Source organism: Heliconius melpomene, chromosome 20 (assembly GCF_056956725.1).
Source record: "Heliconius melpomene rosina isolate 202511_hmr_F chromosome 20, ASM5695672v1, whole genome shotgun sequence".
Classification (NCBI taxonomy): domain Eukaryota; kingdom Metazoa; phylum Arthropoda; class Insecta; order Lepidoptera; family Nymphalidae; genus Heliconius; species Heliconius melpomene.
The window spans coordinates 10,390,035-10,407,162 of NC_140408.1; the positions used below are offsets into that span (position 1 = coordinate 10,390,035).

General features: G+C 31.8%; 3 protein-coding genes across 3 annotated transcripts; 2 read left to right on the forward strand and 1 right to left on the reverse strand.

Annotated features, from left to right (window-relative positions):
- Positions 1-78: 78 nt before the first annotated feature.
- l(3)80Fg (dnaJ homolog subfamily C member 16 l(3)80Fg) lies at positions 79-13,626 on the forward strand. The gene is made up of 14 exons (XM_085204089.1): positions 79-484; positions 799-975; positions 1,233-1,319; positions 1,763-2,043; positions 2,553-2,733; positions 3,032-3,233; positions 3,697-3,904; positions 5,157-5,404; positions 5,930-6,102; positions 7,106-7,243; positions 7,863-7,964; positions 8,104-8,308; positions 9,101-9,230; positions 9,354-13,626. The coding sequence occupies exons 1-14, from the start codon at positions 309-311 to the stop codon at positions 9,452-9,454; spliced, it is 2,409 nt and encodes an 802-aa protein (XP_085060215.1). The 5' UTR covers positions 79-308; the 3' UTR covers positions 9,455-13,626.
- Positions 13,627-13,964: 338 nt separating this feature from the next.
- On the reverse strand, positions 13,965-15,619 carry LOC146527947 (MICOS complex subunit Mic10-like). Its single transcript, XM_085204101.1, has 3 exons — positions 15,418-15,619; positions 14,975-15,149; positions 13,965-14,090 (listed from the first exon to the last, which is right to left on the reverse strand). The coding sequence occupies exons 1-2, from the start codon at positions 15,500-15,502 to the stop codon at positions 15,001-15,003; spliced, it is 234 nt and encodes a 77-aa protein (XP_085060227.1). The 5' UTR covers positions 15,503-15,619; the 3' UTR covers positions 13,965-14,090; positions 14,975-15,000.
- Positions 15,620-15,845: 226 nt separating this feature from the next.
- Coa8 (Cytochrome c oxidase assembly factor 8) lies at positions 15,846-17,012 on the forward strand. The gene is made up of 2 exons (XM_085204099.1): positions 15,846-16,230; positions 16,799-17,012. Exons 1-2 carry the CDS (start codon positions 15,955-15,957, stop codon positions 17,009-17,011), a joined length of 489 nt encoding a protein of 162 aa, XP_085060225.1. The 5' UTR covers positions 15,846-15,954; the 3' UTR covers position 17,012.
- Positions 17,013-17,128: the final 116 nt, after the last annotated feature.

A 17,128-nucleotide genomic window follows, 5' to 3' on the forward strand; every position in this document is an offset into this window, starting at 1 on the left:
TTGACAATACGAGTTGCTTACGGTTCGGAAATATGAAAATAAATGTTTTTTTTATTTATCTGTGGTAAAATAAAGAAAAATCACTAATGTCTTTGGTTGTCATGTCAGTTTTCAGTTTTCCCAAGATTTTCACGATTTTTCAGCCATCTCGTTCTATTTTAAGACGAATGAGTGATAAGAGGTTCTTGAAATTATCCGTTAATTCGCATTAGTAATGTGTTTTGTCATAAAAAGCACGATGTCAGTATGAAATTCTATGCATAGTGCGGAAGTTTGAGTGCGAGGTTTAGTCAACAGTGTTCAATAATATGCAATGGAAATACAAGTGTTTAAAGGGACGATGGCTGTGGCTTCTGTTATTAGTGATTATTCTCCCGATCCTAGTAGCACAAAAGATCGGTGACCCTTATAAAATACTTGGTATTCATCGACGAGCAACGCTGACTGAAATACGTAAAGCATACAGGCAGTTAGCTAAAGAATGGTAAAATTTTATTCTAGTTTTAAAAAATCTTTTTGTGTAATTAGTATAAAATGAAAAAATATAGCTCACCTGTTTAACGTGATAATATGTATTAAGTATTTAAACAAGTAGACAAAGTCCATGTCTTTATTTTAGTTTAAAATAAAACCCAAATTAAATGCATACTAGTATAGATATAGAAAAGGCTTATGATTTTTAAAACCATACATACCTTATATGTTATTTAAATAGTTAATTAATGTAATCCAAATTTTCCAAGCAATTAAATGTAATAAATAAAGAGTTTTCTAATAATGAATAAACAAATATTTTAGGCATCCTGATAAAAGTGAGGACCCTAATGCTGAAGCTCGGTTTGTTGAAATAAAGCAAGCTTATGAGTTACTGTCAGACACTGAGCGCAGACAGGCATACGATTTGTATGGCATTACTAACGAAGATGATCACATGTACAAACAAAAGCATGACTATAGTCAATATGCTAGATTTAGGTATGTATTTCATGATTAAATGATTATTAATTTTCATTTCATTGTTGTAACAATTAATTAATTAATCTGTACACATATATTAGATGATAGATAGATATAAAATTTTAAATGAATTTTTATTTATGTATTATTATATATATTAAAATACTACATCAATTAATTAACTTTGCTTTAGAAAAGATGAAAATAAATAATAAATGAATTATCATAAATAGGAATAAATGTTTATATATTATTTATATTGATTTTTTTTACAGCAATGACCCATTTGAGTACTTTAGCACGCATTTCCGGACACAAGACCAGGATATAACTTTATTCCACAAACTGTCAGTCACTGCAAGGTACATAAATATTATATTAAGTAACTTTATAAATAGCTACAAAACAGTATATGTACAGAAGAATAGAGCTCAAAATGTACAATCACTTTTGGCTAAATTAGAGATAAGTAGTAGTCAAACTCAACACTATGTTTTACTTTACCATTACCATTACCAGGAATTAACTTATTCTCCTATGTGGATGTTGGACCCACAGCCATCATATTAACAGTCAGATGCTGTCTTCCTAGACTTTTGACCTTAGTCATGTTAATGACTTCATTAATAAGTAATTAATAGAAAAACATTGAAATACTTAATAAAACTATCAATACTTGAGAATCTAGCCTCAAGCAGTATTAGTTGAGTTTGACCTGTTGCCATAATTTTGAGTTATAATATATATATCTATTTTTATGACAATGAATGTTTTATTTACTAATATCAAATGATCTAATTAACAGACATTTTGAGAATAATATCCTTGAGAAGAGCATCCACACGCCAGCACTAGTACTGTTTTACACAGATTGGTGTTTTGACTGTGTAAGAGCAGCTACTTCATGGAGACGCCTAGTAGAAGCCCTTCAACCCTTAGGCGTTACCATGGCAACAGTCCACGCTGGGCATGAAGCGAGCCTGGCAAGACGTATAGGAGTACACGGGGTGCCATGTTTGACACTGATACTGGAGAAACAAGTGTATATTTATAAGGAGGGCCTGTCATCATTGCCTAAGATATTAGGTAAGTACTTTTATTAGATTTTTACGCTTTATCTGGCAGGGGTAGAACATAGAAAGTGTTAAGAAACTCAATCACCCATGCATCACCCAATTCTTGAGACATAGTATGTTGAGTGACGGAACTCTATGTTGCACTTATTCTTACTTTCTTTTCTATTTTATATATTATTTTAAATTGACTTAAAATAAAAAAGACAATGATTAAAGATAAATTACCTTTATAAGTTTTCATTTAGGAACCTGATGCTGCATTGTTTTACCAAAGGAAAAAAAAACAGAAAATGAAAATAATTTAAATATAGACAGGGGATGGAACTTTTAATCATTATATATGATCTTAATGCATTTACGCAGGTATCAATGCATTTAAGTGCATTATACATTTTTGATATACGACCACGACGCGACCACAGTACTGTACCTTATATCTTCATAGCATAACAATTTTTGACAATTTGTTAATACTAATACTATTTTATATATGACAATAATATATCTTTTGTGGACTAGATTTCATTCGCTGGAAGTTTCCATACAGACTGGTCAGAAGTATAACAGATGGCAATGTGGACACATTTGTTGGTGACTTTGAAGATAACAAAGTAAAAGCTCTTATATTTGAAGAAAGACAGAATATTAGACTGCGGTATTTGATAACTGCGTTCCATTATAGAGATAGGGTGTCTTTTGCGTACGTATTTGTTAATGTAATTCTTTTTTATATTAATTACAAATATTTTTTTATAATTTAAAAATATATATTGATAACATTTATATGTTAGATGCTACTTTGTCTTAATTGGACAAAGTTTAGGCACATTCAGGTTATATATTTGGTAAATATATTTAAAAGAAATAAAACTTGTAAAGTACTACTAGTAACTATTAGTAACTTAATTTATAGAAAATATATATTTGAAAAATATTTTTTTTTACAAGTACAACATCTAATTAAGCCATCACTATAAATAATCTATCTAAAATTCCAGCTTCGTCGACATAACGGCGTACAATACACAAAATGTGACAGCTCGATACAAAATACAACGAAGTATGGACACTATGGTCCTCCTCAAGGAAGACAGTCAGGAGCCAGCGGCCACTGTCAGTACTACGGAGATACCTACGCAGACATTGAGACAGTTGATTGAGGCCAATCAAATGTTGACATTGCCTAGGCTTTCTTCTCAGGTATGATTGTTTTGCGTAAGGTACAGTATGGTGAAAGAATCGAGGCCGCCTTGAAGTTAGCCGTCGGTGGATGCTCAAATTTGTTATAAGATATTGTTTGTTTTTTTTTATGAGTGTACAATACACAAAAATTTAGAAAGCCTAACTTTAAGATGGCTACGATTTCTCGATCATACTGCTGGTAGAAGGAGTTTAGTTAGGCATCTCTATAAAAATACAATGTATTATGGACAGTATGTTCAAATGAAAATAACTAACAGTTGCATATGACATATAAATGCATTATATCATAATAATTACTGTGATGTAGTAATATAGTCTTACCCACCAAATGTAAGGATAACATAAAATACAAAAATGTTTTTTAATTTAAGAAGGTAGTTCCTGAGATAAGTTCTACCGAACGAACACTTCACTTTTATAGTTATCATGCATCATTCAGTTATATATTTTCTATCCTCAGAGTGTTCTAGACACAGTATGCCCAGTGGAATGGCGTGCAACTCGCCGCCGTCTCTGCTGCGTGCTTATAGCGCGCGACGTTCGTGCACACGCTCGCAGTGTCGCGCAATTACGCGCTCTTGCGCGTCGTGCGCCCGACCGTCTGCGATATGCGTACGTGTATGAGCACTCTCAGCCCGAGTTTGTGGGCGCGCTGGCCAATGGGAGCGGTTAGTGGATTTTTTATTAGTGTGATATAACAGGACAGTTGTGGGTTCGATACCCCCACGAATGTTTGTATTATAATTACATGGTAATCTCTGGTAAATATAGTGTGGTGTTCAGTTCTGCCATTCAATGTGGAATGTCTTAAAATATTGGATGGGAGGTTTTTTTTTCTTCAATTTATTAATAAGTATTACATAGCGCGACCATTATTAATTATTGTTTTATTTGTATATTTTAATCCTCTGCAAAAAAATTGCAAGTCATATATATACGAGGTGTGTTCAAAAAGTAAGGTGACTTTTCAAATTTGGCGGGCAACGTACTTTCGATTATCGATTTTTTTATTTTGTTATGTTGGTACACTCTTCCCGAACATCTGTACCAAGTTTCAAGTGTATAGCATTTTTTGTTTGGTTGGGAGAGGCGTAAAGGTTATAAGTGTTTTGCGTGCTCGGCGATTTCTTGCTATCGAAAAATATGGATCAAAGGATTTGCATCAAATTTTGTGTAAAAAATAAAATAAAGTGCTCCGAAACACTTAAAATGTTGACAGTGGCATACGGTGAAACTGTTCTGAGTAAAAAAAATGTTTACAAGTGGTACAAACTCTTCCAAGATGGCCGGGAAGATGCCAATGACGAGCCTCGCTCTGGACGCCCAAGCACGTCAACAACTGATGAAAACGTTCAAGCAGTGAAGAAAATTGTTCTGGAAAATCGTCGAATCACTATCAGAGAAGTTGCTGAGGATGTTGGTATATCGCTTGGCTCGTGCCATGAAATTTTTTCTAACGTTTTGGGCATGAGACGTGTGTCAGCGAAGTTTGTTCCGAAATCGCTAAATTTTGACCAAAAGAACCGTCGCATGAGCATCGCTCAAGAACTGTTGAATGACGTCAACGACGACCCAGATTTACTCAAAAGGGTCATAACTTTTTCTTGTGACTTTTTCTTGTTCCCAAAACTAAAGAGACCTTTGAAAGGACGGAGATTTGCAACGATTGAAGAGATAAAGACTGCATCGCTGGAAGAGCTCAAGGCTATACCGAAAAGTGGTTATGAGAAGTGCTTTGACGATTGGAAAAACCGTTGGCATAAGTGTATTGTATCTGAGGGGGATTACTTTGAAGGGGACAACATAAATATTGATAAATAAATAAATATATTTTCTTAAAAATACAAAGTCACCTTACTTTTTGAACACACCTCGTATGATTTATTTTTCATTTCCGTAAACTTAAATATCAATTTCCAGGTATAGACACATCAACATTAGAACACCGTATAGTAGTAATATGGAGGCGGGAAACTTCTAGAATCCAATACGAGTGGCTCAATGAGACCTGGCCCACGTGCAACCACTGTCCCGAAGACGAAAGAGAAGGGAGGGAGGAGACACTTAAATACCACGAGAGATTGAATGAAACTAAACGAGCTTTAGAGGAGTTGGTGAAGAGACTGCTGAAGCCTACTGAGGTTGTTGCTTATGAGACTAGGATACAGGTATGTTTTTGTGTATGAAAATTAAGGCTTAAGGCCGTCATGATGCAGTGGGAGGTAAATATGGCGGTTGTGGGTTCGATTCCTACTTGGGGAATAAAGGCCAAGTGCAGTGGTGAGTCCCGCCACGCAACACACAATGTCTTGAGTGCAATCAAAATTGGGTGGACGCCAGACGGCGTATAGTTGCTCAGCGCCAGAGTGAAGAAATTAAAATATTAAATACTTTATTTCCGCAGGTGGACATTGAGCCCTCAACCTGGGCTTACAACACATACATTTACAGTCACACAATTGTGGAAATGGGCACAATCAATCATTGCATATATACCTTGTAACTTAATTATAATTTTTTCTTATAAAAAAGATGAAAAATAAAAAAAAAGAAATCGAATTTTAAAATACAACCGAACTAAATATTCAGAACCTCACTAAGAGGACGCGTTAGTGGTGCTCCATCACAATCTAAATTGAAATTTAATACTGGAAAAAGAGGAAAACTAAAAAAAAATATTATTTTCTTCCCAGGAATTAGCAGACGAGGCTGCAGCGGGCGCAGCGTGGCGGGTCGTACTCCGCGTGTGCGAGTGGGCGGAGCGTGCGGCGGCCGCACTGCGCACGCACCATGCGCTGTCCGCGCTCTCGGTCCTCGCGACGGTCGCGCTCGTGCTCTCCGCTGGATACTTTATGGCGTATCTCATGTAAGTGTATATAGACACCCACTCATCCTCACACACGCACAGCTATATACTTTCGCGCAAGAACTAAAACGTAAACTACCCATCACATACATTCGTATACTATTGTGAAGAAATTTTTGTGAAGGAAGCCTACATCGAAATAATAAAATAGAAAAGTATCTATTTGGATAATAATAAATAAATTGAGGCTGGGTGTAATCCAACGTTTAAAAAGGAGTGGGTGGATCGCGCTGTTGCTGTTGTTGCTGTAGTGCTTGCTGCTGGGTATTTTATGGCTTCTTTTATGTGAATATGTAGTACGACCGACTGAAGCTAGTCTTTATTAACTTATGCACATTGTTCACTCAAGACGAAAATAAAGAGAAATTCTAAAATACAATGTGCGCAGTCGTCTCCAGCTTGCCTTTCAGGGTGACCGCAATTTTATAATACATTAGCGCGGCTTCGCCTGAGCTTTAATTATTACTTTCATGTTCTAATTACGTTATAATTTTAAAGATCTCGAGAAATCGTTCTTAAGATGCTTGAGAGCGATCTTGAGGTGACTTATAGATTATAATTTATGAATGAAAACGGGACCTCAAGATCGATCTCAGAGTTGACAGCGGTTTATAAAGACCGTCCTCGAGCGGTTTATATAGACTCCGTCCATTTCTGATATCTGAAATTTTTATGTCGGTTTCATGTATGGTTAATATAATATTATGAATATCTCATAATATTGGTTACGGTCACGGAACTTCATAAACTCCTTGGTGTGTTACATACATGTGCTTGAGTGGATGTGTGTGTGCTTATATATGCTTGCAAGTGTATCTCTGTGCGAGTATGAGCAAGAGTAGATGTACGCGTGTATAAGGGTGAGTGGTTGTGTACGTCAGTATATTTGGGAGCTTTCGCAGGTTTATTGGTTATTTGACCAATTTCTGTATCTTTATGTCACGTAATGTTTTTTATTAAAATATTATTTTTAAAAGAAAATTTCTCAAAAATGTATTAACAGACGTATAGAAGAAGAATCAGTACAACGACAGAAGGAAGAGCGGCGACGGCAAAATGGTACCAAACGGAACAATAATGAGCCACAACCCGAGATGAGATTACATGAATTGCGAACTGAGAAATATAATGGATTGGTCAGGTAAGGGACATCTTTATACAAATAATTCTGCATCAGCCTATTGGATTTTATATCCAATTATATAAAGTGCAAACATACACACCATTACATATATCATTTCTTTTTACATTAAAAAAAATATATATATATTTTTTACATATATATATATCTTTTCCTTTTCTCTTCACTAAGAAAGATATATATATTTATAAGCTATTCAACTCAACAAAGTTATAAATTTTTTGGTTTGTATAATATCGCTCTTAAACTTAACACCAGACTCACTTCTCCCTAAAATACAGGTTTGTTCCTAGCTTAGGGGGTAGGAAACCATTTTATACTGTGTAACTTGTACAAGCCTCTGTCATGTAACGCATTGTTGTTTATGTAGTTACTTTCTTTTGTGGAAATAAAGATTTATTATTATTATTATTATTATATCACTCATCAAGCTGCTTTTTTTAACGGCAGGCTTAACAACTATACAATAAAAATGTTTTATTTTTGATATTTATGCTTACATGTAATACTTGTGTAATAAAATTTGAGTAAATTTTATTATGTAATCTAATGAAGTATTAAAATATAATATAATAATAATATTAGTAATAATTATTAAAATATTTCTATTTTGCAAAAGATTGCAGAAGCCCGGTTGTCGCACTATAGTCCTGTTGGTGGATATGCAGAGTCGCGTGCAGCTGTTGTCAAAATTCCATAAGATTGTGTGGCCTTATCGCAAGTAAGTTCATTATTCGAATAAATTAAATTTATTTTATATATAACCTCTTAGTCTTCTTTAGTTCTTAGGGATCTTAGTGCCGCTCAGGTGACTCCCAGACGATTGTTGCTCTAATAAAGATCTCGTTCCACTCGACCAGGAACAAGACGCTGGTGTTCGCGTACCTGTGCGTGGAGCGCAACGTGGCGTGGTTCCAGCGCGTGCTGCAGTTGTCGCTGGGCGGCTGCGAATTGCGCGTCAACGCGCGCAACTGCGTCGGCACTGTGCTCGCGCTCAACCCGCACCGCAAGTACTTCTGCATATATCACGCGAAGCACCCCGAGTCCAGTGCCAAGCCGCATAAGGTCAGTGAGGTGCCAGTCTTTATAAATTGAGTTTTCTTATGTTTTTTTTGTTTTTCACCCCAAATCGAGTACCAAGTCACATGTAGGCGGATGTATAGTTGTTATGATTTTTGTTTACGCTGTATCGCGCATATGACACGATAGACAGCGAGAACCAAGAGCTAAGACAGCCCCACGCACCATCAAAGAGATCGTGTATTGAGTGGCGGTTTACTACTAAGGCAAGAAAATGTAGATAATTCCTTCCCTCGTGAAATTCTCACGTTTAGAGTGAGACAACCTTGACACTATTAAGATATTATTAAAATTTTAACCAACTAGATCATGTGGTCCCACACGTGGCTTCCCCCACTTAAACTGATTTTTGTTTTATAGATAAATTATTCAAAATGTTTACATAAATTGTAGCCTATTCGTTTTTCTGATTTATAAACGAATTTACTTACGATAATAATATATGTTAAAAAAAAATAATAATAAGGAAAAGAAAAAAAAAGATTGTCGGTAGGGGTCTCATCCAACCCCTCTAGTATAAGCTCTAGATATAAGTACAGTTTAAATTGTCCTAAAATTAAGTACGCCACATTAAAAGAACTTTGATAAAATAAAAAAGGCACGGGCAACTATGCGCCCGTGGATGTAGCTTTTAAAATAAAAAAAGAACGAATTTACTGTAAGTTTCATCACAATCCGTTGAGTAATTTTGCGTTAAAGTGCAACCAATATACATTCTCAAAAACTTTAATATTTTTAACATTAAATACGATATAATATAATTATTTCCGTTTTCAGCGTATGAGCCGTATGACGGTGTCTCTAGGGGGGCGCGCGGCAGATCCTGAAGCTGGCGCCTTCATAGGCTTCACAACCGACCCCGACTCCTCTGATGAAGACCGCCTCGAGCCCAAGCTGCTGCTTGAAGGTATATTCCTGGCTTACATCCTTTTATATAGATACACCATATAGTGTATATGTATACTTGCTTATATGTATGTACGTTAGACGTAAGGTTGTTTACAAGATTCAGATTGTTGTTTTTTTACAGAAAATCTCTTAGACGACCTCGAAAACTGGCTAGACAGATTGTTCGAAGGGAGCACCCACAGATACTACGTGAACTACTGGCCCGATATGACGTCGAAATGAACAAATGCTTAAATGTATTATTGGTTTTTTCCTTTATTCAGCCAATGGCTTTTTGTGTTGGCTGTAAGATGGCCGATCTTAGCCTTATTTGAAAGTATTTTTGCAATATTAAAGACATCCCTGAGTATTTTTACAAGGATTATGTACGTGAGCTACCATTTTGGATGCAAATTTACATCCTTATGCAATGAAATAGCGAAGTTTTTTTGTATTTTATGTAAAAATAAAAAAAAAAACAGTGAAAATAAGTGCTCTGGAATGTTCTATTTTATGTGTTTGTTTTGACTTATATGTCATTGGCGGTATTTTTTTTTATTATTTGGATTATATTTCTATGGATTTTCCTAAAAATAAAATGTTTTCAGTCAGTTTTGTCTACTATGTTATATGTTAACAATATACTGCCTGGATATATTAAGAATTTTCTCGACCACTTAAGTGATAGGTTCTTTTTGCATCTATTGATATAATATTTAATTATTTATATTTATTATTTATAAAATTGCATGTTTTTTTTTATTATTTGTGTATTTGTATATGAAAACTGTACACTTTATGAAAATTATTAATCATTGATATATTAATTTAAATAAAAGCATTTTAAAACAATTAAAGAGACAACAAAAAAGTTTTGTATAATTTCTATTTATAATTAAATATTATACAGTAAATGACAAAACAATATAAATAATGGTGCCTATCGTATTTAATAGTTGAACTGATAGTCTCACGTAGACGCTTAGCATGTAGATAAGGTAGTGTATAATATTTAACATTTTCACTGGATTAGTGGCACAGTAGTTGTAATTTAATCAGTTCTTTATTTTTTTTTATCTGACATTTTTCAAAACTGACTTTGACAGATTATAAATGATGTAACACCTTATTGGCAACGTGACATTGGCGAAGTGATATGTGCTCAACTGGCACGCTCGGAACGCCAGATTTAAAGAACCATACCATACCACCTTATTGTCACATAGTTGTCAAATTTTGGGCGGCATAATTTTCCTCGTGGTCGATTTGAAGTTAACTGTAGAAGAACTTCATGGTCAGAACCGTACTGTTTAAATATTAGTATTATTTCAATTTTGTGCCCATATCCAGTATAATTAAAAAAATAATCAAATCTTTATAAGCCGTAGGTACAAATACTTCACAAAGTTCACCGCTAGTGTTATTATATCTACAGTATTACATGCACCATAGATGATACGACAATAATAACAACGGTCTGTTATATACATTTGGGACAGACTAAATAATTAATAAAAACGTAAAGTGGTAAATTTTCTGATTTATAAACTTTTAAGTAGAAAAAATCTTTTATAGCTTTGTGGTTTAATCTCAAATGTCTATGGCGAATCGGCATATTATAAAATTACGGATTTAACTTTTACCTTATCCATAGATTACCGCTTCACACATATTGCTCTCTAAACGCTATAATTGCGATTTTTATAATATTTTTAATTATTATATTTCTAAATTGAAATTGTATTACTGTTTAAAATTTGGTATTTCATTTTATAACATTACTTTATAATAATAAAAAACTCTCATATTTAAGAAAAGCATTGAAAGAGGAGGCTTTAATAAAATACCAACATATTATATTCAATTTGAAAGTCATAGATTGTAATTTGTATTTAATTTATAATAATTTGTAAACTAGCTAAATATATTCAATGTTATAGTTTTTTAAATGGGCCCCAAATTAATATATAGCATCTTTTAAATGTCTGCCACCTTTTTAACAGATTTAAAACGATTTATTTATGTACATGTTTTTTGTATTGAGAAAGAAAAAATGTTATTTGTTTGGGTGTTTTATGTACAGTATGGTTGACGAGTCTTGACCGCCCTGAAGTTGGTTATAGATGGCTGCGTCGATTTGATTATTTTCTTCCCGAGTGAAAGCCTAACTTCAGAGCGGCCGCAGCTAGTCGAACGTGCTGTATACAAATATTGTATAATGTATTGAGCAATTTGTTGTTTTACTAGTCACTATGTTACCAAATGTGAAGTTGAACTATTTTTTATAACATAGACAATGTAGGATGCACCCTAGCTGTTTATTTCTTAAAAAAACTTTAAATTTTCTTAAACTTTTTTAAAGATAAAAGTCAAATTTATAGTTTTAACTTGCGATTGTTAATTAAGTTGCTTATGTCACAAATTGGTAAATATTTTTTTATTTTAATGGTATGAAAAGCCATTGGATATTCTCTAGGAACTCAAGAAAAGAATAAATGATTACATGTTTTGTTTTTTTAGAGGGCAATGAAGTTTATTTTTTTATTTATAATATTGCATTCTATATTGTCTATAGTTTAGTTAAGTGGTTAAAATTGTGAAGGTGTTTTTATGTTGCCATTAAGTAGCAAGATCTTCGTAGTATATTATATCTTATATCAATCTTGGAAACTTCTTCAAAGGTGTCATTAAAAATATAATAAAATACTAATTAGTTTGATCTTGCCATTTAAAAAATATTTTTTCCTATAAATATTATTTGTAAATATTAGTTATTCTATTTAAAAATTTATTCTCAAAGTAAGTTCATGTCAATGTTGCCATACATATATTTTAAAATGCATGCTTAATACTGTGAACTTATTACACCAATATTGTAGATTGTAATAGTACAAGATATATTACATTTTCTTGATTATGTTAAAAAAGTGTGTATAGGTATAGTAGCCATTTTATGTGATATTAATATTTTATAAACTGTGGAATCTGTGTATTTTAATATTGTTTCAATTAATAGTTAAACAACAATTGTCTATACTAATGTTTTTAAAGAGTTTGTTTAGTTTATCACATTATTCTCAGGAACTACTAGTGTAAAACTATAAATAGAAATTTTACTTTTCTTTTGAAAAGTCCATTTATAACAGAAGGCTATGGGGTATATTAGGTATATTATTTTAGTCCTTTTGACTCTGCAATTTTATTTACCTTGAACACTTAGAATGTGTCATACTCAACTCTACATATTTTTGCCTAAAAGGCAAAGTTATGTTCTATTATAATTGTTTAACTATTAATAAGATGTCGTCGTGGTGCAGGGTGTGACTGGAATGCCATGGTTGTGGGTTCGATCCCCACTCGACGGAATGAATTATTATTTTCATTTTCTTTGCTCTGGCACCAAGGCAAAACAACATTCGAGTTCCGCCAGTCAACACGCAATGCCTCGAAAAGTGGGAAACGGATTGTCTTAACACTAGGTCCCCTCTGCCTATCCGGCTTGCGTGCGGTAACCGCGTGAAACTAATTTTATTTATTTATTTATAATTAAAAGTATACATGATAGCAGATAGAAACAAAATAAATGGTTTTAGTGTCTAAAAATCTTTTCTTTAGGTGTAAAAAGATTTATATTTCAATTGTAATCATCTATAACATAAGGCATGTCAATATTTGGCTACTATGCAAATATTTAAAGAAAATTCTTTTTATCTTGTTGTTTATATGCAATGGTTTATTATGCACTATACATATTTTCTATTAAAACCAATAAAAAGCTGTTAAAAATATTTAAATGTTAGATCATTATTAATTCATTCATATATAAATAATAGAAGTGGTTAATTTAAGCATCAATTCTTTTTATCTACATGTTTATTAACAAAACAATGTTTTTTGTAACAATGTTTAGATACATACAGATCAAAAATGTTGTTGGCAAGTGTTCTTTAATTTTGCTAAATTGCTTGTGGTGAAATCTTTTAAAAAGACAATTATGTATTATTCCTTGATATGATGTTGTTGCTGCATTGCCAGTATTTTAAAATTTGTATTAACAAATAAATCTGAAATTTTTAAAAATAATCTAATATTTTAAATGTTTAATATTATTTTACATTTTAAATTAAGGCCCATAAGTGCTTTTTAAAAATGGTTACAATGTGTTGTTTAGAATCTATTGATTAAAGCAGAATAATTCAAATAAACTTTAAATGTCTATATTATTAATTTTAAATATTTATAGTTTATTTATTAATTATTGTTAGTACAATTTACCTTGGGTGTCTGTGTATGGGTTGTTAAAAATTGTCATCTTCATATTAAATTGTTATTTTCTACTTTTAAGATATACTAAATCCAATTTCTTGATCTTTATTCCAGTATAAATTTGTACAATATTAAAATTTGTTCTTTGATTTTCTTGTTTGATTTCATATCTATAGCTAATATTATATAGCTGAAGAGTTTGTTTGGTTGAATGCATTAATGTCAGGAACTATTAGTTCTAATTGAAATCTTTGAATTTGATAGTTCTTTTTCTAAGGTTAGATATAGACTATATTACATTAAATTAATTGGTTCAATGTAATCAACTGCACCCGCAGTCAGAGTGACTAGAATATATCATACACAACTAGCCATTACCATTTACCCATGTGGGTAAAGCAGCAGATGAAAGCTTGTATATAAAATACTATATATAAATAATTTACTCTATTTTTAAGACAAAAGGGTTTAATAAAACATACAAAAATTAAATAATAATTAATAATTATTTGTACAATAAAACAAAATTACAGTACTTTCTAACACATAATCTACAATTCTTTAATAGAATGCACTGTGGACTGGTCATGATTGTATATCTTCATGTTCTTATCTGTAAAAATATGGTTGGTTTATAATTTTACATAACTTTATAATAAAATTACTATTTGGTTGTAGAGACCATCTAGTAACATTTGTAATTGATTGTACATAACCGTTGTAGATTCAATGGCCACTCAGGGGGGAATAATATGTGTAAATTAATTGACATTGAGTTCCAGTCTTTTTTTTTCGAATTGGCTATTGGCTTTTACAACAACACCGGTTGGGTAGGAAAGAGGGTACTCTGTCCCTAAAGAAATGCAAGCACTAAGTGGCTGCCTGTGAGGAAGTCGACGAATGTAAGGGTCGCCCCCTGCGGGACTCGAACCTTGGCTTGCAGCCCTCAAGCAGACTGGGCTTCCAGTATGAGTAGACATTGAGTATATAAATAAAGAACACAAAAAAATATAAACAAAAAACACAGAATATATAAAAATAAAGATGTATGCAAAGGCAGTTTTATTGCTTCAAGCAATGTCTAACAAACAATCTTTGGTAAATAATAGACTAGTTGTAAAAAAAAGTGGCATAATGTTTCAGCGTAAGTTTATTTAAAATAAATACATTATACAGGGTGGAATTGACGGCACCACTTTAAATGAAACCACAGTTTTAACTACTCTATAAAGTAAAAATCAACTAATATGTCATAAACTTACACATAATATGGTTAATGTTTTTATATTACACATCATATACTTACACATGTACCTAAATGTCATTAATGTATATTATACATCAAGGATAAACTACTGACCTAAATTAAATAGGTTCTATAATGACATACTGGAAATGATTATAGAGAGCAATGTCTTACTTAACAATAGGCTTCTTTTGCCTACCCTGCTACAAACAAAACAATGTAAAGCTAGAAAAAATATATATTAAACTTACCTGGTATTGCAGTATTTAAATTATTATTATGCAGGGCTCTTTTTCTTAGGATTCAATTCATATTCGCAATTAGCATATGCTAAACCTATGCCAATACCCATGCCAGCAATGATAGGCCACCTCCGCCTGCCCAAAAACAATACAGAAGCTAGTGTTCCAAGTGCTATACCACTACCTGAAATAAATTTATAGCAAAAACATAATTAAGATAATGATGAACTAAAACGAAGGAAATAACGAAATATTTCCACTTCAGTCTTCAAATAATTAAAGGTATTTGTATGTACTAAGACAAAAACAGTGAATGAAATCTACTGATACTAATACTACTTAATGTTGTATTGTATATTGATAATAGCATATGTTTGTCTTAAACATTTAGTAATTTTAAATCCTAGAATATATTTTTTATACTGTTAGCCTTAAAATTATAAAGAGCCTACCTGTTTTAATAATTCCATCGGTTAGACACATGTCTAACTTAGCTGAATATTCGTCTTCGATATCGTCTTTTTTTCCTTTCGCCATTGTTAATAAATGTTAAATATTAATAATAATATATAAATGTCAATAAATAGAATTTATTCACAACGAAAGTGATAATTTACCACTTTTACATAATTCGGCACTGAAAGAAAATTTGACATGCACATGACATTTATTATCTGTGTTATGTTAGGAACGTTCAGTATAAATAAAAGAAATGTGTATATAGAAAAAAACCAAGAATACAAAAATATCTTTGAAAATTAATCACTACAAATATTATTAACACGATTTTAACGAAACTAAAATATTTTGCAATGTGGAGAGGAATATTTCCGTATCCATTCCCACCAACAAGATATTTAATACTATACAATACATTGATAACATCTGACTTTGACATTGTCATTTATTATCAAACATTAGGATTTAGGATTATTAAAATCGATATTACGAACGCGTTTAAAAATGTAGATATACTTCCTTTATACATAATGTTATTAACTAATATAAATAAGGTCTACAGGCCTGTTATGTTACTAAGATATACAAGTACAATAAATGAAACGAAATCTATTCAAGCTCCAAGTCCAACTAAAATATCCAGTGATATGATCGGTCCACCTGACCCAGTGTCCAACCTACGAAAAATTATTTGTAAGAAGCCTAAAGATGAAACTGGTTTGGAAAGAAAATATAGAATATTAAGAAATGAGGTACAAGAATGGAATCAAAATTTCTGGACTCAACATAACTCAAGATTTTTTAAGGTAGTTTTATGTAATCACATACTGTATTTTTCTCATCCAGATATATAATAGATACTGTTATTCATGGAAAGAAAGTATTTTACAAAATAAATAACAATTTCAGTTTATCTAGTACTTAATAGGCAAAATTGTTGTTTCACTAAAATATATATATATATATATATATATATATATATATATATATATATAAATGTTAGTCACTTCAAGCGTGCCAGTTGAGCACTAATCACTTCAAAAATGTCACATTGTATGGAGAACACAAAAAAAAATTACAATTAAAAGTATGTGAGGTTTCACCATTTTCACTCCATATTCATTGAAACTGTTTTCACTAAAAAAAAATCTAGAAAGACAAAAGACTAGAAAATACTCTAAAATACTTATTGTTTTAAATACTTTACTATAAGGCCTTGATCATGAGCTACTGTAATGTGTTCAATACACCAGGTATTCTAAAATATACTTTCCAATTTCAAAATATATGGTTAAAATAGTTTTATTTATAAGAAACTATTAAATTTCTTTATATTCACTACTTAAAACTATTAATTATTAAATATTATTCCAGGAAAGAGAAGCATATTTAAAAAATAATTTACCAGAAGGTAAATCAAATCTTACAGCAGATGAAATGAGTGTGTTTTACAAAGCCTTTTTAGACAAGAATTGGAAAACGCACCTCAGCTACAATAAGGAGTGGTACAAAAAGAATGTGACATTATTAGGCTTATCAATACAAGTTAAATTTAGAAAATTATTTAAAATTAAAGATTCTAAATAATGTTGTGTTTATTTTTAACATAAAATATTAGACACCCGATTAGTATAATTTTTTTTTATAGTAAAATTTTAAAATTTGCCTTGAAAGGATGCTAAAATTATTAAGCTAAAATAAGAA